The 27,438-nt window shown below is 52.4% G+C and overlaps 2 protein-coding genes across 3 annotated transcripts; one reads left to right on the top strand and one right to left on the bottom strand.

Annotated features, from left to right (window-relative positions):
- Positions 1-449: 449 nt before the first annotated feature.
- TMOD4 (tropomodulin 4) lies at positions 450-17,807 on the top strand. Its single transcript, XM_038768844.1, has 9 exons — positions 450-761; positions 4,826-4,982; positions 8,481-8,597; positions 9,705-9,794; positions 9,874-10,004; positions 10,153-10,260; positions 12,998-13,141; positions 15,071-15,215; positions 17,694-17,807. Exons 1-9 carry the CDS (start codon positions 636-638, stop codon positions 17,714-17,716), a joined length of 1,041 nt encoding a protein of 346 aa, XP_038624772.1. The 5' UTR covers positions 450-635; the 3' UTR covers positions 17,717-17,807.
- A 495-nt stretch (positions 17,808-18,302) lies between these two features.
- Positions 18,303-26,185, bottom strand: SCNM1 (sodium channel modifier 1). Of its 2 annotated transcripts, XM_038768845.1 has the most exons (7): positions 26,112-26,185; positions 24,369-24,439; positions 21,046-21,134; positions 19,393-19,493; positions 18,938-19,038; positions 18,599-18,820; positions 18,303-18,440 (listed from the first exon to the last, which is right to left on the bottom strand). In XM_038768845.1, exons 1-7 carry the CDS (start codon positions 26,160-26,162, stop codon positions 18,341-18,343), a joined length of 735 nt encoding a protein of 244 aa, XP_038624773.1. In that variant the 5' UTR covers positions 26,163-26,185; the 3' UTR covers positions 18,303-18,340. The 2 variants fall into 2 exon arrangements, with proteins under 2 accessions (XP_038624773.1, XP_038624774.1); XM_038768846.1 differs by lacking the exon at positions 24,369-24,439 and having other exon boundaries at positions 26,112-26,161.
- Positions 26,186-27,438: the final 1,253 nt, after the last annotated feature.

Genomic DNA, 27,438 nt, shown 5'->3' with positions numbered 1-27,438 from the left:
TATTCTATTTATTTTGTTAATCTGTTCTGTCGTCTGTCTCCCCCTTCTAGACCGTGAGCCCGCCGTCGGGTAGGGACCGTCTCTCTATGTTGCCAACTTGGACTTCCCAAGCGCTTAGTCCGGTGCTCCGCACACAGTCGGCGCTCAGTAAATATGAATGAATGAATGACTCTATTTTATTTGTACCTATTCTATTTATTGTATTTTGTTGATCTGTTTTGCCGTCCGTCTCCCCCCTTCTAGACCGTGAGCCCGCTGTCGGGTAGGGACCGGCTCTAGATGGTGCCATCTTGGACTTCCCAAGGGCTTAGCCCGGTGCTCTGCGCACAGTAGGCGCTCGATAAATATGAATGAATGAATGAATGAGTGATTGAATGATTCCCTCCCCCCACCCCTGGGGTCCACGGGAAGCAGGCCGGACCCTCCCCGGCCCCCCGGCCCCCTGGCCCGGGTTTCCGCTGAGTCGTCGGGCCTTCCTTGTGCGGCCTGGGCCGCGGGCCAAGGGGCTTGGCAGGACCCGGGGGCAGCTGCCGGCGAAGGGGAGGGGAAGCGGGCACCGGGCGGTCCGGGGGTGCCCGCTGACCCGTCCCCCGGCCCCGCAGCCACCGCCTTGCCCGGGGAGGGGGCTGCCCGCCATGACGTCGTCCTACCGTCAGGAGCTGGAGAAATACCGTGACATCGACGAGGATGAGATCCTGAGGGGCCTGAGCCCCGAGGAGCTGGAGCAGCTGGACTGCGAACTGCAGGAGATGGATCCCGAGGTGACCAGGCGGACGCCCGTCCGGCCCGGGCCCGCCCGGCGACAATAATCATCCTAATGATGGCATTTGTCGAGCGCTGACTACGTGCAAAGCACTGTTCTAAGCGCTGGGGAGGTTGCAAGGTGATGGGGTTGTCCCACATGGGGCCCACAGTCTTCATCCGCGTTTTCCAGATGAGGGGACTGAGGCCCAGAGAAGTGAAGCGACTTGCCCAAAGTCACACAGCTGACGATTGGCGGGGCCGGGATTTGAACCCGTAATAATAATAATGATGGCATTTATTAAGCGCTTGCTATGTGCAAAGCACTGTTCTAAGCGCTGGGGGGATACAAGGTGATCAGGCTGTCCCAAGTGGGGCTCACAGTCTTAATCTCCATTTTACAGATGAGGGAACTGAGGCCCAGAGAAATGAAGTGACTTGCCCAAAGTCACACAGCTGACGATTGGCGGAGCCGGGATTTGAACCCGTAATAATAATAGTGATGGCATTTATTAAGCGCTTACTATGTGCAAAGCACTGTTCTAAGCGCTGGGGGGATACAAGGTGATCGGGTTGTCCCACATGGGGCCCACAGTCTTCATCCACATTTTACAGATGAGGGAACTGAGGCCCAGAGAACTGAAGCGACTTGCCCAAAGTCACACAGCTGACGATTGGCGGGGCCGGGATTTGAACCCGTAATAATAATAGTGATGGCATTTATTAAGCGCTTACTATGTGCAAAGCACTGTTCTAAGCGCTGGGGGGGATACAAGGTGATCAGGTTGTCCCACATGGGGCTCACAGTCTTCATCCGCGTTTTACAGATGAGGGAACTGAGGCCCAGAGAAGTGAAGCGACTTGCCCAAAGTCACACAGCTGACGATTGGTGGAGCCGGGATTTGAACCCGTAATAATAATAATGATGGCATTTATTAAGCGCTTACTATGTGCAAAGCACTGTTCTAAGCGCTGGGGGGATACAAGGTGATCAGGTTGTCCCACATGGGGCTCACAGTCTTCATCCACGTTTTACAGATGAGGGAACTGAGGCACAGAGAAGTGAAGCGACTTGCCCAAAGTCACACAGCTGACGATTGGCGGAGCCGGGATTTGAACCCATAATAATAATAATGATGGCATTTATTTAGCGCTTACTTTGTGCAAAGCACTGTTCTAAGCGCTGGGAGGATACAAGGTGATCAGGCTGTCCCACATGGGGCTCACACTCTTCATCCCCATTTTACAGATGAGGGAACTGAGGCCCAGAGAAGTGAAGTGACTTGACCAAAGTCACACAGCTGACAATTGGCGGAGCCGGGATTTGAACCCATGACCTCTGACTCCAAAGCCCGGGCTCTTTCCATTGAGCCGCGCTGCTTCTCCAGGCGTACGGGCCCCGGGGCACCTGGGGGGGGTCTCATCCCCTCGCCCCCACTCATCTGCTCCGTGACCTTGGACGAGTCAATCAATCAATCGTATTTATTGAGCGCTTACTGTGTGCAGAGCACTGGACTAAGCGCTTGGGAAGTACAAGTTGGCAACATATAGAGACGGACAACAGTGGGAGTCACTTCACTTCTCGGGGCCTCAGTTTCCTCCTCTGTAAAATGGGGGTGGAGACCGTGAGCCCCACGCGGGACAGGGACTGTGTCCAACCCGATTCGGTTGCATCCACCCCAGCGCTTAGTCCAGTGCCTGGCACAGAGTAAGCACTTAACCAACACCACAGTTACTTTTAGAGAAGCAGCGTGGCTCGGCGGAAAGAGCCTGGGCTTTGGAGTCGGAGGTCATGGGTTCAAATCCCGGCTCCGCCACTTGTCAGCTGGGTGACTCTGGGCGAGTCACTTCACTTCTCTGGGCCTCAGTTGCCTCACCTGGAAAATGGGGATTAGCATTGTGTGAGCCCCCCGTGGGCCAACCTGATCACCTGGTAACCTCCCCAGCGCTTAGAACGGTGCTTTGCACATAGTAAGCGCTTAATACCAACATTATTATTATTATTATTTGCACATAGTAAGCGCTTAACAAATACCAACATTATTATTATTATTTGCACATAGTAAGCGCTTAACAAATACCATCATTATTATTATTATTATCTGCACATAGTAAGCGCTTAACAAATACCATCATTATTATTATTATTTGCACATAGTAAGCGCTTAACAAATACCATCATTATTATTATTATTATCTGCACATAGTAAGCGCTTAACAAATACCATCATTATTATTATTATTATTTGCACATAGTAAGCGCTTAACAAATACCATCATTATTATTATTATTATCTGCACATAGTAAGCGCTTAACAAATACCATCATTATTATTATTATTATTTGCACATAGTAAGCGCTTAACAAATACCATCATTATTATTATTATTATCTGCACATAGTAAGTGCTTACAAATACCATCGTTATTATTATTATTTGCACATAGCGCTTAACAAATACCATCATTATTATTATTATTTGCACATAGTAAGCGCTTAACAAATACCATCATTATTATTATTATTTGCACATAGTAAGCGCTTAACAAATACCATCATTATTATTATTATTATCTGCACATAGTAAGCGCTTAACAAATACCATCATGATTATTATTATTATTTGCACATAGTAAGCGCTTAACAAATACCATCATTATTATTATTATTATCTGCACATAGTAAGCGCTTAACAAATACCATCATGATTATTATTATTATTTGCACATAGTAAGCGCTTAACAAACACCAACATTATTATTATTGGTATTATGAGAAGCAGCGTGGCTCAGTGGAAAGAGCGCGGGCTTTGGAGTCAGAGGTCATGGGTTCAAATCCCACCAATTATCAGCTGTGTGACTTTGGGCAAGTCACTTCACTCCTCTGGGCCTCAGTTACCTCATCTGTAAAATGGGGATTGAGACTGTGAGGGGGGACAGCCTGATCCCTTTGTAACCTCCCCAGCGCTTAGAACAGTGCTTTGCACATAGTAAGCGCTTAACAAATGCCATCATTATTATTATTATTATTATCTGCACATAGTAAGCGCTTAACAAACACCAACATTATTATTATTATTGGTATTATGAGAAGCAGCGTGGCTCAGTGGAAAGAGCGCGGGCTTTGGAGTCAGAGGTCATGGGTTCAAATCCCACCAATTATCAGCTGTGTGACTTTGGGCAAGTCACTTCACTCCTCTGGGCCTCAGTTACCTCATCTGTAAAACGGGGATTGAGACTGTGAGGGGGGACAGCCTGATCCCTTTGTAACCTCCCCAGCGCTTAGAACAGTGCTTTGCACATAGTAAGCGCTTAATGGGACAGCCTGATCACTTTGTAACCTCCCCAGCGCTGAGAACAGTGCTTTGCACATAGTAAGCGCTTAATGGGACAGCCTGATCACTTTGTAACCTCCCCAGCGCTGAGAACAGTGCTTTGCAATCAATCAATCAATCAATCAATCGCATTTATTGAGCGCTTACTATGTGCAGGGCACTGTACTAAGCGCTTGGGAAGTACAAATTGGCATCACATAGAGACAGTCCCTACCCAACAGTGGGCTCACAGTCTAAAAGGGGGAGACAGAGAACAGAACCAAACATACCAACAAAATAAAATAAGTAGGATAGAAATGTACAAGTAAAATAAATAAATAAATAGAGTAATAAATATGTACAACCATATATACTTATATACAGGTGCTGTGGGGAAGGGAAGGAGGTAAGATGGGGGGGATGGAGAGGGAGAGGAAGGAGGGGGCTCAGTCTGGGAAGGCCTCCTGGAGGAGGTGGCCTTTGCACATAGTAAGCGCTTAATAAATGCTATCATTATTATTATTATTATTATCTGCACATAGTAAGCGCTTAACAAATACCATCATTATTATTATTCTCCAGGCCTCAGTTCCTTTATCGGTAAAATAGGGACCGCGAGCCATTATTATTATGGTCCCCAAGCATCCCATCGCTTGTGGCCTCTGGTGCGGAGGGTGCCAGAGGGGGATTTGGGGGAATACCGGGAGAAGGGCAGAGCGGGATTTTGGAGGCGAGGTCGGGGTTCGAGTTGCCGTGGCGCGTCTCCCCAGAACCTGCTGCTGCCCGCGGGCCTGCGACAACGCGACCAGACGAAGAAGAGCCCGACGGGCCCGCTGGACCGGGACGCGCTGATGCAGTATCTGGAACGGCAGGCGCTCGAGTTCAAGGAGCGCGACGACCTGGTGCCCTTCACCGGAGAGAAGAAAGGTAGCCCGGAGAGTCCCAAGCGCTTAGTACAGTGCTCTGCACATAGTAAGCGCTCAATAAAGACGATTGATTGATTGATTGATTCAGTCCTTCAATCCTATTTATTGAGCGCTTTAGACTGGGAGCCCACTGTTGGGTCGGGACTGTCTCTATAGGTTGCCAATTTGTACTTCCCAAGCGCTTCGTCCAGCGCTCTGCACATAGTAAGCGCTCAATAAATACGATTGATTGATTGATTCAGTCCTTCAATCCTATTTATTGAGCGCTTTAGACTGGGAGCCCACTGTTGGGTAGGGACCGTCTCTATATGTCGCCAATTTGTACTTCCCAAGCGCTTCGTCCAGCGCTCTGCACATAGTAAGCGCTCAATAAATACGATTGATTGATTGATTGATTGATTGATTCAGTCCTTCAATCCTATTTATTGAGCGCTTTAGACTGGGAGCCCACTGTTGGGTCGGGACTGTCTCTCATAGTAAGCGCTCAATAAATACGATTGATTGATTGATTGATTGATTCAGTCCTTCAATCCTATTTATTGAGCCCTTTAGACTGGGAGCCCACTGTTGGGTAGGGACTGTCTCTCATAGTAAGCGCTCAATAAATACGATTGATTGATTGATTGATTGATTCAGTCCTTCAATCCTATTTATTGAGCGCTTTAGACTGGGAGCCCACTGTTGGGTAGGGACCGTCTCTATATGTCGCCAATTTGTACTTCCCAAGTGCTTCGTCCAGGGCTCTGCACATAGTAAGCGCTCAATAAATACGATTGATTGATTGATTGATTGATTCAGTCCTTCAATCCTATTTATTGAGCGCTTTAGACTGGGAGCCCACTGTTGGGTAGGGACTGTCTCTCATAGTAAGCGCTCAATAAATACGATTGATTGATTGATTGATTGATTCAGTCCTTCAATCCTATTTATTGAGCGCTTTAGACTGGGAGCCCACTGTTGGGTAGGGACTGTCTCTATATATCGCCAATTTGTACTTCCCAAGGGCTTCGTCCAGCGCTCTGCACATAGTAAGCGCTCAATAAAGACGATTGATTGATTGATTGATTGATTGATTCAGTCCTTCAATCCTATTTATTGAGCGCTTTAGACTGGGAGCCCACTGTTGGGTAGGGACTGTCTCTCATAGTAAGCGCTCAATAAATACGATTGATTGATTGATTGATTGATTCAGTCCTTCAATCCTATTTATTGAGCGCTTTAGACTGGGAGCCCACTGTTGGGTAGGGACTGTCTCTATATGTCGCCAACTTGTACTTCCCAAGCGCTTAGTCCAGCGCTCTGCACATAGTAAGCGCTCAATAAATACGATTGATGATGATGATGCAATCAATCAATCAATCGTATTTATTGAGCGCTTACCGCGTGCAGAGCGCTGGACTAAGCGCCTGGGAAGTTCAAGTTGGCAACATATGGAGACGGTCCCTACCCAACAGTGGGCTCACAGTCTAAAAGGGTGTGGAGCGCCGGACTAAGCGCTTGGGAAGTCCAAATTGGGGAAGCCGCGTGGCTCAGTGGAAAGAGCCCGGGCTTGGGAGTCGGAGGTCATGGGTTCAAATCCAGGCTCCGCCGCTTGTCAGCTGGGTGACTCTGGGCGAGTCACTTCACTTCTCTGGGCCTCAGTTCCCTCGTCTGGAAAATGGGGATTAAGACTGTGAGCCCCCCACCGTGGGACAACCCGATCACCTTGTAAACTCCCCAGCGCTTAGAACAGTGCTTTGCACATAGTAGACTGTGAGCCCAATGTTGGGCAGGGACTGTCTCTATATGTTGCCAATTTGTACTTCCCAAGCGCTTAGTACAGTGCTCTGCACATAGTAAGCGCTCAATAAATACGATTGATGATGATAGTAAGCGCTTAATAAATGCCATCATTATTATTATTATATGGAGACGGTCCCTACCCAACAGTGGGCTCACAGCTAGGCCGAGCCCCGTAGTAGGCGCCGGGAGCACTGAATTCGGCCTCTGCCTTAACCGGCCCCGCAAACGTGGTGAGTTAGGGAGGTTCTCTGGGGTGGACTGGTCTTCGAGGGCCCCGGCGTCCATCAATCAATCAATCAATCAATCAATAGTATTTATTGAGCGCTTACTGCGTGCAGAGCACTGTACTAAGCACTTGGAAAGTACAAGTCGGCAACACATAGAGACAGTCCCTACCCAACAGCGGGCTCACAGTCTAGAAGGGACTTCCATCAGTGCCCGTCCCCGCCGGGAGCACTGAATTGGGCCTCTGCCTTAACCGGCCCCGCAAAGGCGGTGCGTGAGGGAGGCTCTCCGGGGTGGACTGGCCTTCGAGGGCCCTGGCGTCCTTCAGTGCCCGTCCCCGCCGGGGATATTTGAAAATCTCCAGTGGCTACCAATCAATCTGCGCATCAGGCAGAAACTCCTCACCCTGGGCTTCAAGGCTGTCCATCCCCTGGCCCCCTCCTACCTCACCTCCCTTCTGTCCTTCTCCAGCCCGGCCCGCACCCTCCGCTCCTCCGCCGCTAATCTCCTCCCCGTACCTCGTTCTCGCCTGTCCCGCCATCGACCCCCGGCCCACGTCATCCCCCGGGCCTGGAATGCCCCCAATCCCTCTGCCCCTCCGCCAAGCTAGCTCCCTTCCTCCCTTCAAGGCCCTACTGAGAGCTCACCTCCTCCAGGAGGCCTTCCCACACTCAGCCCCTTCCTTCCTCTCCCCCTCGTCCCCCTCTCCATCCCCCCATCTTACCTCCTTCCCTTCCCCACAGCACCTGTATATATGTTTGTACATATTTATTACTCTATTTTATTTGTACATATCTATTCTATTTATTTTACTTTGTTAGTATGTTTGGTTTTGTTCTCTGTCTCCCCCTTCTAGACTGTGAGCCCTCTGTTGGGTAGGGACTGTCTCTAGATGTTGCCAATTTGTACTTCCCAAGCGCTTAGTCCAGTGCTCTGCACATAGTAAGCGCTCAATAAATACGATTGATGATGATGATGTACATATTTATTACTCTATTTTACTTGTACATATCTATTCTATTTATTTTATTTTGTTAGTATGTTTGGTTTTGTTCTCTGTCTCCCCCTTCTAGACTGTGAGCCCTCTGTTGGGTAGGGACTGTCTCTAGATGTTGCCAATTTGTACTTCCCAAGCGCTTAGTCCAGTGCTCTGCACATAGTAAGCGCTCAATAAATACGATTGATGATGATGATGTACATATTTATTACTCTATTTTACTTGTACATATCTATTCTATTTCTTTTATTTTGTTAGTATGTTTGGTTTTGTTCTCCGTCTCCCCCTTTTAGACCGTGAGCCCACCGTTGGGTAGGGACCGTCTCTAGATGTTGCCAACTTGGACTTCCCAAGCGCTTGCTTAGTCCAGTGCTCTGGACACAGTAAGCGCTCAATAAATACGATTGATGGTGATGATGATGATGATGATGTTAAGTGTTTCGGTTGCACCAAGCGCCCCGCTTTAGCCGACCCCACGCGTTGTCCCCGGCCCAGGGAAGCCGTTCCTGCAGCCCAAGCGGGAGATCCCGGCCGAGGAGCAGATCACGCTGGAGCCCGAGCTGGAGGCCGCGTTGGCTCAGGCCACCGACGCCGAGATGTGCGACATCGCAGGTGGGGGGTCCAGGGGGCAGGTGGGGGTCCCCTTCCTCCGCGCGCCCCCACCCCCACCCCGCCACCCTCCTCACGTACGCGCTCACGCTCTACCATGTCTGCCGTGTGACCTTAGGCAAGTCACTTTACTGCCCCGGGCCTCGGTTACCTCAACCGTAAAATGGACCTGGAGAACGCAGAGAAGCAGCGAGACTCGATGGAAACAGCCCGGGCTTGGGAGTCAGAGGTCGTGGGTTCAAATCCCGGCTCCGCCAATTGTCAGCTGAGTGACCTGGGGCAAGTCACTAAACTTCTCTGGGCCTCAGTTCCCTCGTCTGTAAGATGGGGATTGTCCCCCATGGGACAACCTGATCGCCTTGTATCCCCCTTTAATGCCATCAATAAAATGCCATCATCATTATTATTATTAAAATGAGGATTAAGACTGCTTAGAACAGTGCTTTGCACATACTAAGCGCTTAACAAAGGCCATCATTATTATTAACAGATACAATTATTATTATCACGTACCCACGCACACCTGCCTATCCTGGGCATGTACACGGACCACCATCTCCCGCCCAATCAATCAATCATAATAATAATGATAATAATGACGGCCTTTATTAAGCGCTTACAATGTGCAAAGCACTGCTCTAAGCGCTGGGGAGATTACAAGGTGATCAGGTTGGCCCACGGAGGGGGGGTCACAGTCTTAATCCCCATTTTTACAGATGAGGTAACTGAGGCCCAGAGAAGTGAAGCGACTTGCCCAAAGTCACCCAGCTGACAAGAGGCGGAGCCGGGATTTGAACCCATGACCTCTGACTCCGAAGCCCGGGCTCTTTCCACTGAGCCACGCTGCTTCGCTTAATCAATCAATCGTATTTATTGAGCGCTTACTGTGTGCAAGAGCACTGGACTAAGCGCTTGGGAAGTCCAAGTTGGCAACATATAGAGGCGGTCCCGACCCGACGGTGGGCTCACAGTCGAGAAGGGGGAGAGCCATCCAAGCCACATGCCCGCCGGCACATGCCCTCTCCCCCCTCTCCCCTTCAGCGTAGACAGGCTCACACGTGTCCAGGCTCATACGTGTCCAGGCTCACCCGTGTCCCTCTCCTCCTGCAGCCATCCTGGGCATGTACACGCTCATGAGCAACAAGCAATACTACGATGCCATCTGCAGCGGCGAGATTTGCAACACGGAGGGGATCAGCAGTGAGTGGGGCGGGGGCGGCCGGGGTGGGGGGGTCCGGGGCCGGGTCTCGGGGCCACATGCCCCTCGCCCACCCCCCAGGCGTGGTGCAGCCGGACAAGTACAAGCCGGTGCCCGACGAGCCCCCCAACCCCACGGACCTCGGGGAGACCCTTCGACGCGTGCGAAGCGACGACCGCGACCTCGAAGACGTCAACCTGAACAACATGCAGGTGGGTCCCGCGGCCCGGCCCGGCATCGTCATCAATCGTATTTATTGAGCGCTTACTATGTGCGGAGCACTGTACTAAGCGCTTGGGGGGGCCCGTCCCGGGCCCCGCTGACTCTCACCCCGTCGCCGGTCGCCCTCTTGCCCCCCAGGACGTCGGGATCACGGCGCTGACCGAACTGTGCCAGGCCCTCAAAGCCAACACCCACGTGCTAAAGCTGAGCCTCGTGGCCACCCGCAGCAACGATCCGGTCGCCAACGTGAGTCGCCCCCGACCCCCGGTGGAGAGACCTCAGGCCCGGGGACGGGCAGAAGGACCTGGGTTCTAATCCCGCCCCTCCAACCTCGGGCGAGTCGCTTCAGTTCCCTGGGCCTCAGTTTCCTCCTTTGTAAAATGAGGATTAAGACTGTGAACCCCATGAGGGACGGGGCCTGTGTCCGACCGGATTTGCTTGGATCCACCCCAGCGCTTAGTCCAGTGCCTGGCACATAGTAAGCGCTTAGCAAGTACCACAGTGGTCATGATTATTCTGACTATCGTTATTATTATCTGGATTATTATCCAGAAGCAGCACGGCTCAGTGGAAAGAGCCCGGGCTTGGGAGTCAGAGGTCATGGGTTCAAACCCCGGCCCCGCCGATTGTCAGCTGGGTGACTTTGGGCAAGCCACTTCACTTCTCTGGGCTTCAGTTACCTCATCTGTAAAATGGGGATTGAGACTGTGAGCCCCACGTGGGACAACCTGATCACCTTGTAACCTCCCCGGCGCTTAGAACAGTGCTTTGCACATAGTAAGCGCTTAAGAAATGCCATCATTATTATTATTAAAATGAGGATTAAGACTGTGAACCCCGTGAGGGACGGGGCCTGTGTCCAGCCGGATTTGCTTGGATCCACCCCAGCGCTTAGTCCAGTGCCTGGCACATAGTAAGCGCTTAACAAGTACCACAGTGGTCAATCAATCAATCAATTGTATTTATTGAGCACTTACTGTGTGCACAGCACTGTACTAAGCGCTTGAGAAGTACAAGTTGGCAACATATAGAGACAGTCCCTACCCAATCAATCAATCAATCAATCAATCAATCGTATGGTCATGATTATTCTGACTATTGTTATTATTATCTGGATTATTATCCAGAAGCAGCACGGCTCAGTGGAAAGAGCCCGGGCTTGGGAGTCAGAGGTCATGGGTTCAAACCCCGGCTCCACCGACTGTCAGCTGTGTGACTTTGGGCAAGCCACTTCACTTCTCTGGGCCTCAGTTCCCTCATCTGTAAAATGGGGATTGAGACTGTGAGCCCCACGTGGGACAACCTGATCACCTTGTAACCTCCCCAGCGCTTAGAACAATGATTTGCACATAGTAAGCACTTAATAAATGCCATCATTATTATTATTAAGATGAGGATTAAGACTGTGAACCCCATGAGGGACGGGGCCTGTGTCCGACCGGATTTGCTTGGATCCACCCCAGCGCTTAGTCCAGTGCCTGGCACATAGTAAGCGCTTAACAAGTACCACAGTGGTCAATCAATCAATCAATTGTATTTATTGAGTGCTTACTGTGTGCAGAGCACTGTACTAAGCGCTTGGGAAGTACAAGTTGGCAACATATAGAGACAGTCCCTACCCAATCAATCAATCAATCGTATGGTCATGATTATTCTGACTATTGTTATTATCATCTGGATTATTATACAGAAGCAGCACGGCTCAGTGGAAAGAGCCCGGGCTTTGGAGTCAGAGGTCATGGGTTCAAACCCCGGCTCTGCCGATTGTCAGCTGTGTGACTTTGGGCAAGTCACTTCACTTCTCTGGGCCTCAGTTACCTCATCTGTAAAATGGGGATTGAGACTGTGAGCCCCACGTGGGACAACCTCATCACCTTGTAACATCCCCAGCGCTTAGAACAGTGCTTTGCACATAGTAAGCGCTTAATAAATGCCATCATTATTATTATTAAAATGAGGATTAAGACTGTGAACCCCATGAGGGATGGGGCCTGTGTCCGACCGGATTTGCTTGGATCCACCCCAGTGCTTAGTCCAGTGCCTGGCACATAGTAAGTGCTTAACAAGTACCACAGTGGTCAATCAATCAATCAATTGTATTTATTGAGTGCTTACTGTGTGCAGAGCACTGTACTAAGCGCTTGGGAAGTACAAGTTGGCAACATATAGAGACAGTCCCTACCCAATCAATCAATCAATCAATCAATCGTATGGTCATGATTATTCCGACTATTGTTATTATTATCTGGATTATTATACAGAAGCAGCACGGCTCAGTGGAAAGAGCCCGGGCTTGGGAGTCAGAGGTCATGGGTTTGAATCCCGGCTCCGCCACTTGTCAGCTGTGTGACCTTGGGCGAGCCACTTAACTTCTCTGTGCCTCAGTTACCTCACCTGTCAAATGGGGATGAAGACTGTGAGCCCCCCGTGGGACAATCTGATCACCTTTTATCCCCCCCAGCGCTTAGAACAGTGCTTTGCACATAGTAAGCGCTTAACAAATACCATTATTATTATTAAAATGGGGATGAAGACTGGGACCCCCACGTGGGACAACCTGATCACCTCGTATCTCCCCCAGCGCTTAGAACAGTGCTGGGCGCGTAGTAAGTGCTTAACAAATACCATCATTATTATTGTTATTATCATCACCACTGTGGCGGCCCCCGGGACGCCGGTTCCCGATGGAGAAGCAGCGTGGCTCAGTGGAAAGAGCCCGGGCTTTGGAGTCAGAGGTCATGGGTTCGAATCCCGACTCCGCCACATGCCTGCTGTGTGACCTTGGGCAGGTCACTTCACTTCTCTGAGCCTCAGTTCCCTCATCTGGAAAACGGGGATTGACTGTGAGCCCCCCGTGGGACAACCTGATCACCTTGTAACCTCCCCAGTGCTTAGAACAGCGCTTTGCGCATAGTAAGTGCTTAACAAATGCCATGATGATGATGATGGTGGTGGTGATGCTGCTGATTCCCGGTTCCGGCAGGCGGTGGCGGAGATGCTGCGGGAGAACCAGACCCTGCAGAGCCTGAACCTGGAGTCGAACTTCATCAGCAGCGCGGGGCTGATGGCGGTGCTGCGGGCCGTGCGCGCCCACCCGTCTCTGGCCGAGCTCCGCCTCGACAACCAGGTAGGAGCCCCGGGGCACCGGGACACGAGGGCCGGAGGGGCGGGGCCAGGACGGGGGCGGGGCCAGGCCGGGGGCGCGGCCCAATCGGAGGGGAGGAGCCAGGCCGGGGGCGGGGCCTGAGTTGGGCGGGGGCCAATCCGCGCGGCGGGATTGAGCCCGGGGCGGGGCCAAGACGGAGGAAGGGGCCTGCCCGGGGGCGTGGACCAATCAGAAGGGCGGGATGAACCCGGGGGCGTGGTCAGGACTGGGGCGGGGCATAGATTGGGCGGGGCCCAATCCGCTGGGCGGGGCCAATGAAGGGGAGGGGCCACGACGGAGGGCGGGGCCTTGCCGGGGGCGGGGACCAAGCAGAGAGTTGGGGCCAGGGAAAGGGGGCGGGGCCAGGCCTGGGGCGGGGCCAATCCGTGGGGTGGGATGAGCCCGGAGCGGGGCCAAGGAAGGGGAGGGGCCACGGCGGAGGGCGGAGCCAGACAAGGGGGCGGGGCCTGGCAGGGGGCGTGGACCAATCAGAGGGGTGGGATGAACCCGGGGGCGTGACCAGGGAAGGGGGCGTGGCCTACTCGGAGCGCGGTCCAGAGGGGAGGAGCCAGGCCGGGGGCGGGGCCTAGGTTGGGCGGGGACCAATCTGCGGGGCGGGACGAGCCCGGGGCGGGGCCAAGGAAGGGGAGGGGCCACGACGGAAGGCGGGGCCAGACCAGGGGCGGGATGAGCCCGGGGGCGTGGCCAGGCCTGGGGCGGGGCCTAGTCGGGGCGTGGTCCAATCAGAGGGGAGGAGCCAGGCCAGGGCCTAGGTTGGGCAGGGGCCAATCCGCGGGGCGGGATGAGCCCGGGGGCGGGGCCAGTGAAGGGAAGGGGCCAGGAGGGAGGGCGGGCCCAAGCATGGGGTCGGGGCCTATCCGGGGCGTGGCCAGGTCTGGGGCGGGGCTTAGCAGGGGGCCGTGGTCCAATCCGAGGGGAGGAGCCAGGCCGGGGGCGGGACCCGGGTTGGGCGGGGCCAGGCCAGGGGGTCTTTGCCCAATCCGATGGGCGGGACGAGCCCGGGGGCGGGGCCAGGGAAGGGGAGGGGCCATGACGGAGGGCAGGGTCAGACCTGGGGGCGGGGCCTAGACGGGGGCGTGGTCCATTCCGACGGGCGGGATGAACCCGGGGGCGAGGCCTAGTCCAATCACGGGGAGGAGCCAGGCCGGGGGCGGGGCCTAGGCTGGACGGGGCCGTTGCCAAATCCGAGGGGAGGGACGAGCCCGGGGGCAGGATCTAGGTTGGGCCAGGGGCGTGTCTTGGACCGGGGGTGGGGTTTAGGGTGGGGGCGTGGCCGGGCAGAGAGGCGGGGTCCAATCCGAGGGGCGGGACGAGTCCGGGAAGGGGAGGGGCCACGACGGAGGGCGGGGCCAGGACTATGGGCGGGGCCTATCCGGGAGGTGGCCCAATCCGGTGGGCGGAGCCAGGCCGGGGTCGGGGCCTAGGAAGGGCATTGATCGCTGCCTAATCCCATGGGCGGGTTTTAGGATGGGGGCGTGGCCAGGCCTGGAGGGGGGCCCAATCCGAGGGGCGGGACGAGCCCGGGGCGGGGCCAGGGAAGGGGAGGGGCCATGGTCTAATCCGAGGGGTGGAGCCAGGCCGGGGGCGGGGCCTAAATTGGGCGGGGGCCAATCTGTGGCAGGACGAGCTCGGGGGCGGGGCCACACCTGGGGGCGTGGTCCAATCCGCTGGGAGGAGCCGGGCCGGGGGCGGGGCCAGGCGTCGTTGCCCAATCCAAGGGGCGGGACCAGACCAGAGGGCGGGGCCCAATCCGAGGGGCGAGATGGACCCGGGGGCGGGGCTTAGCCGGCGTCGTGGTCCAATCCGAGGGGGAGGTAGCAGGGCGGGGGGCGGGGCCAAGAGGCAGCTGGCGAGCCCGGCCGTCCCCCCCTCGCTCCCCGCCCCCCTCAGCGTCAGTGGCCGGGGGACTCGGTGGAGATGGAGATGGCGGCCATGCTGGAGCAGTGTCCGGCCATCGTGCGCTTCGGCTACCACTTCACGCAGCAGGGCCCCAGGACCCGCGCCGCCAACGCCATCACGCGGAACAACGAGCTGCGTGAGTTGGGGGGAGCGGCGGACTGGGGGCTGACGGGAAGGGGGCGGGGTCCGGAATGGAGGGGCGGGGCCTGACGGGAAAAGGGGCGGGGCCTGGGACGAGGGGCGTGTCTGTCAGCAAGGGGGCGTGACCTGACGGAAGGGGCGGAGCCCCGAACGAAGTGGGCGGGGCCTGGCGGGAAAAGGGGCGGGGCCTGACGATGAGGGGGCGGGGCCTGGGGCTGGAGGGGAAGGGGCAGATGATGATGATGATGGCATTTATTAAGCGATTACTATGTGCAAAGCACTGTTCTAATAATAATAATAATGTCATTTATTAAGCGCTTAGTATGTGCCAAGCACTGTTCTAAGCGCTGGGGAGGTTACAAGGTGATCAGGTTGTCCCATGGGGGGGCTCACAGTCTTCATCCCCATTTTACAGATGAGGGAACTGAGGCACAGAGAATCATAATAATAATAATAATAATAATGATGGCATTTATTAAGCACTTACTATGTGCCAAGCACTGTTCTAAGCGCCGGGGAGGTTACAAGGTGATCAGGTTGTCCCATGGGGGGGCTCACAGTCTTCATCCCCGTTTTACAGATGAGGGAACTGAGGCCCAGAGAATCATAATAATAATAATAATGATGGCATTTATTAAGTGCTTACTATGTGCAAAGCACTGTTCTTTGCGCTGGGGAGGTTACAAGGTGATCAGGTTGTCCCACGGGGGGGGCTCACAGTCTTCATCCCCATTTTACAGATGAGGGAACTGAGGCCCAGAGAATCATAATAATAATAATGATGATGGCATTTATTAAGCGCTTACTATGTGCAAAGCACTGTTCTTTGCGCTGGGGAGGTTACAAGGTGATCAGGTTGTCCCACGGGGTGGGGGGGCTCACAGTCTTCATCCCCATTTTACAGATGAGGGAACTGAGGCCCTGAGAATCATAATAGTAATAATAATGACGGCATTTATTAAGCGCTTACTATGTGCAAAGCACTGTTCTTTGCACTGGGGAGGTTACAAGGTGATCAGGTTGTCCCACGGGGGGGCTCACAGTCTTCATCCCTGTTTTACAGTTGAGGGAACTGAGGTCCAGAGAATCATAATAATAATAATGATGGCATTTAATAAGCGCTTACTATGTGCAAAGCACTGTTCTTTGTGCTGGGGAGGTTACAAGGTGATCGGGTTGTCCCACGGCGGGGCTCACAGTCTTCATCCCCGTTTGACAGATGAGGGAACTGAGGCCCAGAGAAGTGACTTGCCCAAAGTCACCTAGGTCATGGGTTCGAATCCTGGCCCCACCCCATGTCTGCTGTGTGACCTTGGCCAATAATAATAATAATGATGGTATTTGTTAAGCGCTTACTATGTGCAAAGCACTGTTCTAAGCGCTGGGGGGGGGTATACCAGGTGATGAGGTTGTCCCATGTGGAACTCACAGTCTTAATCCCCATTTTACAGATGAGGGAACTGAGGCTCAGAGAAGTTAAGTGACTTCCCCAAGGTCATACGGATTCGAACCCATGACCTCTGACTCCAAAGCCCGGGCTCTTTCCACTGAGCCATGCTGCTTCAAGTCACTTCACTTCTCTGAGCCTCAGTTCCCTCATCTGTAAAATGGGGATTAAGACTGCGAGCCCCATGTGGGACAACCTGATCACCTTGGATCCCTCCCCCACCTCCCCCTCAGCACTTAGAACAGTGCTTGGCACATAGTAAGCGCTTAACAAATGTCATCATCATCAAGTCACTGCCCAAAGTCACACAGCTGACAGTTGGCAGCGAGGGGGGGGGGTGGCAGGGCCTGGAGGTAAGCGCTTAGTACAGTGCTCTGCACTCAGTAAGTGCTCAATAAATATGATTGAATGAATGAATGGAGGGTGGGCCAGAGAGGTTTGGTGGGGCCTGGCAGTTGTGGGGCATCATCATCATCATCATATTTATTGAGCGCTTACTGTGTGCAGAGCACTGTACTAAGCGCTTGGGAAGTACAAGTTGGCAACATATAGACAGGGAGGAGGGGGCGGGGCAGAGAGGAGGGGGCGGGGCCTGGAGGTAAGCGCTTAGTACAGTGCTTTGCACTCAGTAAGAGCAAAATAAATGATTGAATGACTGAATGAATGGAGGGTGGGCCAGAGAGGTTTGGTGGGGCCTGGAGGTAAGCGCTTAGCACAGTGCTCTGCACACAGTAAGCGCTCAATAAATACGATTGAATGAATGAATGGAGGGTGGGCCAGAGAGGTTTGGTGGGGCCTGGCAGTTGTGGGGCAGAAGGGAGGGGCGGGGCTTGGAGGTAAGCGCTTAGCACAGTGCTCTGCACACAGTAAGCGCTCAATAAATACGACTGAATGAATGAATGGAGGGTGGGCCAGAGAGGTTTGGTGGGGCCTGGCAGTTGTGGGGCAGAGGAGGGGGCAGGGCAGGAGCAGATTGGGGCGGTCGGGGGTTGTGGGGGCTCAACTGGACCCCGCGCCCCCGCCCAGGTCGCAAGCAGAAGAAGACTTAAGGAGGGCGGTGCCCCCCGCGTCCCTGCCTCCAGGAGTCCTGTGCCCCCAGGAGGACTCGCCCTTGGCCTCGCTGCCCCCGCCCTGTAAATAAAAGCCCCCCCCAACCCCGCGCCTCCTTCCTTTCTTCCTTACCGGGGATGGGGTGGGCGGATCGTGTCCCCCCACCCCCGGGACTGGCCAGCGCCCAGTGGGTATTTATACCCCCAGAGACCAGCCGGGGTGGGGGGTGGGGGGGGTGTCGGGTTTCCAAGGGGGGTGAGGGGTGGCAGGCCCCCTCCGCGCCTGAACTGGACACCCCAGGTGCATGGACCGATCTTAAAAGATTATTTCAGGGAGGGGGTGTTGGCAGGCCGGGGGACGAGGGGAGGAATCAGAGCGGGGGCGGGGGGCATCCTAAAGGGCACGGCCGCCCACCCCCCGTGGTGGCGCTTTATTAATAGGATCCTGTCAGAGACCCAGCTGGTGGGCCGCGCCCCACCCCTTCTCCTGCCAGGGGCCTGGGGGGTCCCGGACAGCAGCAACCCCCCCCTTCCCCGGCCCCTCCCGTGGTGGTGGTGGGGGGCGGCAGCCGGGTAAGGGACGGGAAGGAGTTTATTTGGGGGGTGGGGAGGGTGGAGGGAGGGCTAATCTGGGGGGAGAGGCGGGGGCTCCTCCTCATCCGAGTCAAATTCGGCGTTGGCGTCCTTCACCCAGTGCCCGCAGCCGTCGGGGATCCAGCCGGCGCTGCGGAGGGCGGGGGGTGAGGGGTGGGCATGGCAGCAGGGGGACCCCTCTGCCCCTTCCCTTTCCATCAACTTGTACTTAGTACAGTGCTCTGCACACAGTAAGCGCTCAATAAATACGCTTGATTGTGATGATCCCACCCACCCGCCTCCACTCACCTGCGCAGTTTCAGGTAGTGGTCCAGGGCCCGGCGTCTCCCTGGGCTGGGGGCCCGGGCCGCCGCCGCCCCCTCTTCCACTCCCCCGTCCTCCTCCTGCTGCTGCTGCTCCTCCTCCTCCACCGGGACCGCCGGGGGCTCCGGGGGCCGCTCCCCCACCTGCTGGGGGGCCACGGGGCCGGAGGGGGCCGTGCGGACGGAGCGGGCGGCGGGCCCAGCTGACCTGGGGAAAACGAGGCCTAGAGATCAGCTGGGACGCGGGGAGCCCCTCCACCACCCCTCCCCAATATGCCCCCTCCTCCATCCCTGCTGCCCAGCGGAGGCCCCTTACCCCCCTCACCTGTCCGGGCGGCGTCGGCAGCAGCTGCTGTAGGGGACGGCGGGACGCAAGGCGTTTTGGGTCAGCAGGCGGGTCTGGGCCAGCAGTGGGGCTGGAGAGCCCTGGGAAAGGGGGGGACGACTCGGGTGAGCCCCCCGGGACCCCCGGGCTACTACCCCAACCCCCCACCCCCCTCCCTCCTCCGCGGTACCGATAATGCTGGTATTTGTTAAGCGCCGACTGCGTGCCAAGCGCTGTTCTAAGCGCTGGGGGAGACACGAGGTGATCAGGTTGTCCCACGTGGGGCTCACAGTCTTCATCCCCCATTTGACGGAACTGAGGCCCAGAGAAGTGAAGTCACTTGCCCAGGGTCACCCAGGTGACAAGTGGCGGAGCCGGGATTAGAACCCAAGACCTCTGGCTCCCCAGCCCGGGCTCTTTCCACCGAGCCACGCTGCTGCTCGTCGCTGCGGTACCTGCGCCTCACTCTCCTCTTGCGGCAAGGGCCCTTCCAGCGGCCGGCCCTGCTCCTCTCGGCCTCGCCGCCGCTGCTTCTTCCCGTAGAAACGCTGCAGGCCTGGGAGGGTGGGAAGGATGGAGAGAGAAGGAATCGTCGTCCAGTGGGGAGGACGTCAGGAGGCCCTCCCAGACTGAGCCCCTTCCTTCCTCTCCCCCTCGCCCCCCTCTCCATCCCCCCCCATCTTACCTCCTTCCCTTCCCCACAGCACCTGTATATATGTTTGTGCATATTTATTACTCTATTTATTTATTTTACTTGTCCATATCTATTCTATTTATTTTATTTTGTTAGTATGTTTGGTTTTGTTCTCTGTCTCCCCCTTTTAGACCGTGAGCCCACTGTTGGGTAGGGACTGTCTCTCTATGTTGCCAACTTGGACTTCCCAAGCGCTTAGTCCAGTGCTCTGCACACAGTAAGCGCTCAATAAATATGATTGATTGATTGATTGAATCGTCGTCCAGTGGGGAGGACGTCAGGAGGCCCTCCCAGACTGAGCCCGTTCCTTCCTCTCCCCCTCGCCCCCCTCTCCATCCCCCCCATCTTACCTCCTTCCCTTCCCCACAGCACCTGTATATATGCATATACGTTTCTACATATTTATTACTCTATTATTTATTTATTTTACTTGTACATATCTATTCTATTTATTTTATTTTGTTAGTATGTTTGGTTTTGTTCTCTGTCTCCCCCTTTTAGACCGTGAGCCCACTGTTCGGTAGGGACTGTATATGTTGCCAACTTGGACTTCCCAAGCGCTTAGTCCAGTGCTGTGCACACAGTAAGCGCTCAATAAATACGATTGATTGATTGATTGATTGAATCGTCGTCCAGTGGGGAGGACGTCAGGAGGCCCTCCCAGACTGAGCCCCTTCCTTCCTCTCCCCCTCGTCCCCCTCTCCATCCCCCTCACCTTACCTCCTTCCCTTCCCCACAGCACCTGTACATATGTATATATGTTTGTACAGATTTATTACTCTATTTATTTATTTATTTTACTTGTGCATATCTATTCTATTTATTTTATTTTGTTAGTATGTTTGGTTTTGTTCTCTGTCTCCCCCTTTTAGACCGTGAGCCCACTGTTGGGTAGGGACAGTCTCTATATGTTGCCAACTTGGACTTCCCAAGCGCTTAGTCCAGTGCTCTGCACACAGTAAGCGCTCAATAAATATGATTGATTGATTGATTGAATCGTCGTCCAGTGGGGAGGACGTCAGGAGGCCCTCCCAGACTGAGCCCCTTCCTTCCTCTCCCCCTCATCCCCCTCTCCATCCCCCTCATCTTACCTCCTTCCCTTCCCCACATCACCTGTATATATGTATATATGTTTGCGCATATTTATTACTCTATTTTACTTGTGCATATCTATTCTATTTATTTTATTTTGTTGGTATGTTTGGTTTTGTTGTCTGTCTCCCACTTTAAGACTGTGAGCCCGCTGTTGGGTGGGGACTGTCTCTAGATGTTGCCAACTTGGACTTCCCAAGCGCTTAGTCCAGTGCTCTGCACACAGTAAGCGCTCAATAAATACGATTGATTGATTGAAAAAGGGGAGGGGGTGCCACCCAGCCCCTCCCTTCCCCCCCCCTCGCCCCCCAACCCCACTCACTGGCAAGGTGCTTCCTGCCGGCCCGGTGAGCAGTCAACATGGCCAAGGTATCTGAGACGGGACGGTGGGGGCACACGGCGCAGGCAAACCTGAGGAACGACAGACAACGGCGAGGTTGGGGATGGGGGGCTGCGGATACACCTTCCGTCATCATCATCATCAATCGCATTTATTGAGCGCTTACTGTGTGCAGAGCACTGGACTAAGCGCTTGGGAAGTCCAAGTTGGCAACATCTAGAGACGGTCCCTACCCAACAGTGGGCTCACAGTCTAGAAGGGGGAGACAGAGAACAAAACCAAACATACTAACAAAATAAAATAAATAGAATAGATATGTACAAGTAAAATAAATAAATAAATAGAGTAACAAATATGTACAAACATATATACATATATACAGGTGCCGTGGGGAAGGGAAGGAGGTAAGATGGGGGGGATGGAGAGGGGGACGAGAGGGAGAGGAAGGAAGGGCAACCCACCCCACCCCTCCTCTCTAGCCCCCATCCCCTAACTCCCTCAACCAATCCATCGGTGGCATTTACTAAGTACTCAGAACAGTGCTCCAGCGCTTAGAACAGTGCTTTGCACATAGTAAGCGCTTAATAAATGCCATCATTATTATTATTAAGTACTTACTATGTGCAGAGCACTGTACTGGGAGAGTAGTCAGTCAATCGTATTTATTGAGTGCTTACTGTGGGCGGAATACTGTACTAAGCGCTTGGGAAAGTACAATATACTAAACAGACACGTTCCCTACCCACAACGAACTTATAGTTTGGCGGGGGGGGGGGGGGGGGGGGGGGGGGGGGGGGTGAACAAACATTATTCATTCATTCATTCATTCATATTTACTGAGCGCTTACTGTGTGCAGAGCACTGTATTGGGAGAGTAATCGGTCAATCGTATTTATTGAGCGCTTACTGTGGGCAGAATACTGTACTAAGCGCTTGGGAAAGTACAATATGCTAAACAGACACGTTCCCTACCCACAACGAACCTATAGTCTAGGGGGGAAGACAAACATTATTCATTCATTCATTCATATTTACTGAGCGCTTACTGTGTGCAGAGCACTGTATTGGGAAAGTAGTCGGTCAATCGTATTTATTGAGCGCTTACTGTGGGCAGAATACTGTACTAAGCGCTTGGGAAAGTACAATATACTAAACAGACACATTCCCTACCCACAACGAACCTATAGTCTAGGGGGGAAGACAAACATTATTCATTCATTCATTCATATTTACTGAGCGTTTACTGTGTGCAAAGCACTGGACTAAGCGCTTGGGAAGTCCAAGTTGGCAACATCTAGAGACGGTCCCTACCCAACAGCGGGCTCACAGTCTAGAAGGGGGAGACAGCCAACAAAACATATTAACAAAATAAAATAGATTAAATATGTACAAGTAAAATAAATAAACATTTATTGAGCGCTTACTGTGTGCAGAGCACTGGACTAAGCGCTTGGGAAGTCCAAGCTGGCAACATCTAGAGACGATCCCTACCCAACAGCGGGCTCACAGTCTAGAAGGGGGAGACAGCCAACAAAACCAAACGTGTTAACAAAATAAAATAGATTAAATATGCACAAGTAAAATAAATAAATATTTATGGAGCGCTTACTGTGTGCAGAGCACTGGACTAAGCGCTTGGGAAGTCCAAGTTGGCAACATCTAGAGACGGTCCCTACCCAACAGCAGGCTCACAGGCTAGAAGGGGGAGACAGAGAACAAAACATATTAACAAAATACCCAACAGCGGGCTCACAGTCTAGATTGCCAACTTGTACTTCCCAAGTGCTTAGTCCAGTGCTCTGCACACAGTAAGCACTCAATAAATACGATTGAATGACTATATCCATAATTTTATTTATCTATTTTACTGGTATTGACACCTGCCTATTTTGTTTTGTCGTCTGTCTCCCCCTTCTAGACTGTGAGCCCGTTGTCAGGTAGGGACCATCTCTAGATGTTGCCAACTTGGACTTCCCAAGCGCCTAGTACAGTGCTCTGCACACAGAAAGCACTCAATAAATACGACTGAATGAATAAATGAACAAAATAAAATAAATAGAATAAATATGTACAAATAAAATAAATACAGTAATAAATACATACAAACATATATACAGGCGCCTTGGGGAGGAGAAGGAGGTTAGGCGGGGGGGATGGGGAGGAGGGGGAGAGGAAGGAATATTAATATTTATTTAATATAAATAAATAAGTTACAGATAGGGTCACAAGTGCTGGGAGGGGGCGTGAATAAAGGCAGTAAGTCAGGGTGACGCAGAAGGGAGTGAGGGTAGAGGAAAGGAGGACTAAGTTAGGGAGGGTCTCTTGGAAGTGAGAAGCAGTGTAGCTCAGTGGAAAAAGCCCAGGCTTGGGAGTCGGAGGTCATAGGTTCTAATCCCGACTTCACCACTTGTCAGCTGGGTGACTTTGGGCAAGTCACTTAATTTCTCTGGGCCTCAGTTACCTCATCTGTCAAATGGGGATGAAGACTGGGAGCCCCACGTGGGACAACCCGATCACCTTGTATCCCCCCCCAGCGCTTAGAACAGTGCTTCGCACATGGTAAGCACTTATCAAATGCCATCATTATTATCAGTCAATCAATCAATCGTATTTATTGAGTGCTTACTGTGTGCAGAGCACTGTACTAAGCGCTTGGGAAGTACAAGTTGGCAACATATACAGACAGTCCCTACCCAACAGTGGGCTCACAGTCTAGAATGGGGAGACAGAGAACAAAACCAAACATACTAACAAAATAAAATAAATATAATAGATATGTACAAGTAAAATAAATAGAGTAACAAATATGTACAAACATATATACATATATACAGGTGCTGTGGGGAAGGGAAGGAGGTAAGACGGAGGGTGGAGGGGGGGCGAGGGGGAGAGGAAGGAAGGGGCTCAGTCTGGGAAGGCCTCCTGGAGGAGGTGGGCTCTCAGTAGGGTCTTGAAGGGAGGAATTATCATTATCTGCTTTCGATAAGGCTTTGAAAGTGGGGGGGAGTACAATTAATGACAGTGGATAGATTCATTCATTCTATCATATTAAGCACTTACTGGGGGCAGGGCACTGTACTAACCGCTTGGGAAAGTACAACAATAAACAGTGGCCTTCCCTGCCCACAGCGAGCTCACGGTCTAGAAGGGGGCAGACGGGCATCAATACAAATAAATATAATTACGGATATAGGCATAAGTGCTGTGAGGCTGGGTGGGGTGACAGATAACGATCCCTGCCCACAACGAGTTTACAGTCTAGGTCATCTGCTCAATCCCTCTCACCACGGGCACCATGCCCTCACCGTCCATCTCGTAACATCAGCGCTTCGTCCTCGGGAATGTAGCTGGCCAGCAGGTCTCCAACTCGCCGTTTCTGAAGGGGTGGACACAGAAGGGTTGGGAGAGGGAGCATCTGTATATATGTATATATGTTTGTACATATTTATTGCTCTATTTATTTATTTGACTTGTACATATCTATTCTATATATTTTATTTTGTTAGTATGTTTGGTTTTGTCCTCCGTCTCCCCCTTTTAGACTGTGAGCCCACTGTTGGGTAGGGACTGTCTCCGTATGTTGCCAACTTGGACTTCCCAAGCGTTTAGTACAGTGCTCTGCACACAGTAAGCGCTCAATAAATATGATTGATGATGATGATGATGACTGTCTCTATATGTTGCCAACTTGGACTTCCCAAGCGCTTAGTACAGTGCGCTGCACACAGTGAGCGCTCAATAAATACGATTGATTGATTGATTGATTGATTGATCTCATCCCCCCTCCCTCCAGGTTCCTAGAGGAGCAGGGGGAAGGGGAGGGAATGCACTCTCCAACGGGAATATTGGCAGATCCCAGAGGGGCCTGGACCAATCGATAGTGAATCGGTGGAATGTATTGGAAAAGTTGGTGCAGAGCACCGTACTATCAATCAATCAATCAATTGTATTTATTGAGCAATTACTGTGTGCAGAGCACTGTACTAAGCGCTTGGGAAGTACAAGATGGGAACATATAGAGACAGTCCCTACCCAACAGTGGGCTCATAGTCTAGAAGGGGGAGACAGAGAACAAAACCAAACATACTAACAAAATAAAATAAATAGAATAGATATGTACAAGTAAAATAAACAATAAATAGTGTAATAAATATGTACAAACACATATACAGGTGCTGTGGGGAAGGGAAGGAGGTAAGATGAGGGGGATGGAGGGGGGACGAGGGGGAGAGGAAGGAAGGGGCTCAATGTGGGAGGGCCTCCTGGAGGAGGTGAGCTCTCAGTACTACACATTTGGGAGAGCAGGAAGACAGGATCTCTGCCCTTAAGGAGTTTACAATCCATGGGAAACGCAGACCCAAGGATGAGCAGACCAGTCTGGTCACTGAAGGAGAGTCAGGGATCATCATCATCATCATCAATCGTATTTATTGAGCGCTTACTGTGTGCAGAGCACTGTACTAAGCGCTTGGGAAGTCCAAGTTGGCAACATACAGAGACAATCCCTACCCAACAGTGGGCTCACAGTCTAAAGGGGATGGAGAGGGGAGAGTCAGGGGGGTGGGATAGTCCAGGCTTGGTTGCGGGGGGGGGAGTTGGGATGGAGAGACTGTGAGCCCACTTTTTAGACTGTGAAGCCCACTGTTGGGTAGGGACCGTCACAATATGTTGCTATTACTCTATTTATTTATTTATTACTCTATTTATTTATTTATTTATTTTACTTGTACATAGCTATTCTGTTTATTTTATTTTGTCAGTATGTTTGGTTTTGTTCTCTGTCTTCCCCTTTTCGACTGTGAGCCCACTGTTGGGTAGGGACTGTCTCTAGATGTTGCCAACTTGGACTTCCCAAGCGCTTAGTCCAGTGCTCTGCATACAGTAAGCGCTCAATAAATACGATTGATGATGATGATGTTGCCAACTTGGACTTCCCAAGCGCTTAGTCCAGTGCTCTGCACACAGTAAGCGCTCAATAAATACGATTGATTGATTGATTGATTGAGAGGGGAGAGTCAGGGCTCTTCCGCCTCCCCGCTCCCACGCACCTTGAGCACATTGAGCTGGCTCCAGTCGTCGCCCTCCCTCTTGAACGACATCCCGGCCGCGTCCCGCCGGGCCCCTCGCGGCCGCCGTAGACGGAGGGGGGGACGCCGAGGGAGGGGGGAAGCAGAGCATCACGGGAGATGTAGTTCTCGCTTCCGCCTCTCCGTCACTTCCCCTTCGGCCTCTCAGGGCCGGGACTACGATTCCCGTCGGGCAGTGCGCGCGTCGCCTTCTCCTCTCCCCCCCCCCCCGCCTCCCTCAGAGCGACGGTTCCCGCAGGTGCGTGGTGCATTCTGGGAAATGTAGTTTCCCCGTCATTCATCATTCAATCGCATTTATTGAGCAATTACTGTGTGTAAAGCACTGTACTAAGCGCTTGGGAAGTCTAAGTTGGCAACATATAGTGACGGTCCCTACCCAACATTCATTCAATCGTATTTATTGAGGGCTTACTGTGTGCAAAGCACTGTACTAAGCGCTTGGGAAGTCCAAGTTGGCAACATAGAGAGACGGTCCCTACCCAACATTCATTCATTCATTCATTCAAATGTATTTATTGAGCGCTTACTGTGTGCAGAGCACTGCACTAAGCGCTTGGGAAGTCCAGGCTGGCAACATATAGAGACGGTACCTACCCAACATTCATTCATTCATTCAAATGTATTTATTGAGCGCTTACTGTGTGCAGAGCACTGGACTAAGCGCTTGGGAAGTCCAAGTTGGCAACATAGAGAGACGGTCCCTACCCAACATTCATTCATTCAATCGTATTTATTGAGCGCTTACTGTGTGCAGAGCACTGTACTAAGCGCTTGGGAAGTCCAAGTTGGCAACAGAGACGGTCCCTACCCAACATTCATTCATTCAATCGTATTTATTGAGCGCTTACTGCGTGCAGAGCACTGGACTAAGCGCTTGGGAAGTCCAAGTTGGCAACATAGAGAGACGGTCCCTACCCAACAGCGGGCTCGCGGTCTAGAAGGGGAAGACGGACGACAAAACAAAACATATTAACAAAATAAAATAAATAGAATAAATAAGTAAAATAAATAGGGTAATATTCATTCATTCAATCGTATTTATTGAGCGCTTACTGTGTGCAGAGCACTGGACTAAGCGCTTGGGAAGTACAAGTTGGCGACACATAGAGACGGTTCCTACCCAACAGCGGGCTCACAGTCTAGAAGGGGGACAGAGAACAAAACCAGACATACTAACAAAATAAAATACATAGAATAAATATGTACAAGTAAATTAAATAGAGTAGTAAATAGGTACAAACATATATATTCATTCATTCATTCAATCGTATTTATTGAGCGCTTACTG

The sequence above is a fragment of the Tachyglossus aculeatus genome, chromosome Y4, assembly GCF_015852505.1.
Source record: "Tachyglossus aculeatus isolate mTacAcu1 chromosome Y4, mTacAcu1.pri, whole genome shotgun sequence".
NCBI lineage: Eukaryota > Metazoa > Chordata > Mammalia > Monotremata > Tachyglossidae > Tachyglossus > Tachyglossus aculeatus.
Note: the sequence above shows the minus strand (reverse complement) of the source record. Positions and strands in the feature narration are given on the sequence as shown.

What these genes read in the sequence shown, in the direction of transcription:
- TMOD4 (XM_038768844.1), top strand. Translation starts at nt 636, where the DNA reads ATGACGTCGTCCTACCGTCAGGAGCTGGAGAAATACCGTGACATCGAC. An exon ending in TCAACCTGAACAACATGCAG is followed by an intron (nt 10,005 to 10,152) that starts GTGGGTCCCGCG and finishes CTTGCCCCCCAG; the next exon opens with GACGTCGGGATCACGGCGCT. An exon ending in GCAACGATCCGGTCGCCAAC is followed by an intron (nt 10,261 to 12,997) that starts GTGAGTCGCCCC and finishes CGGTTCCGGCAG; the next exon opens with GCGGTGGCGGAGATGCTGCG.
- SCNM1 (XM_038768845.1), bottom strand. Translation starts at nt 26,162, where the DNA reads ATGTCGTTCAAGAGGGAGGGCGACGACTGGAGCCAGCTCAATGTGCTC. An exon ending in GCCAGCTCAATGTGCTCAAG is followed by an intron (nt 24,440 to 26,111) that starts GTGCGTGGGAGC and finishes CCACCCCTTCAG; the next exon opens with AAACGGCGAGTTGGAGACCT. An exon ending in CACTACCTGAAACTGCGCAG is followed by an intron (nt 18,441 to 18,598) that starts GTGAGTGGAGGC and finishes CGCCCTCCGCAG; the next exon opens with CGCCGGCTGGATCCCCGACG.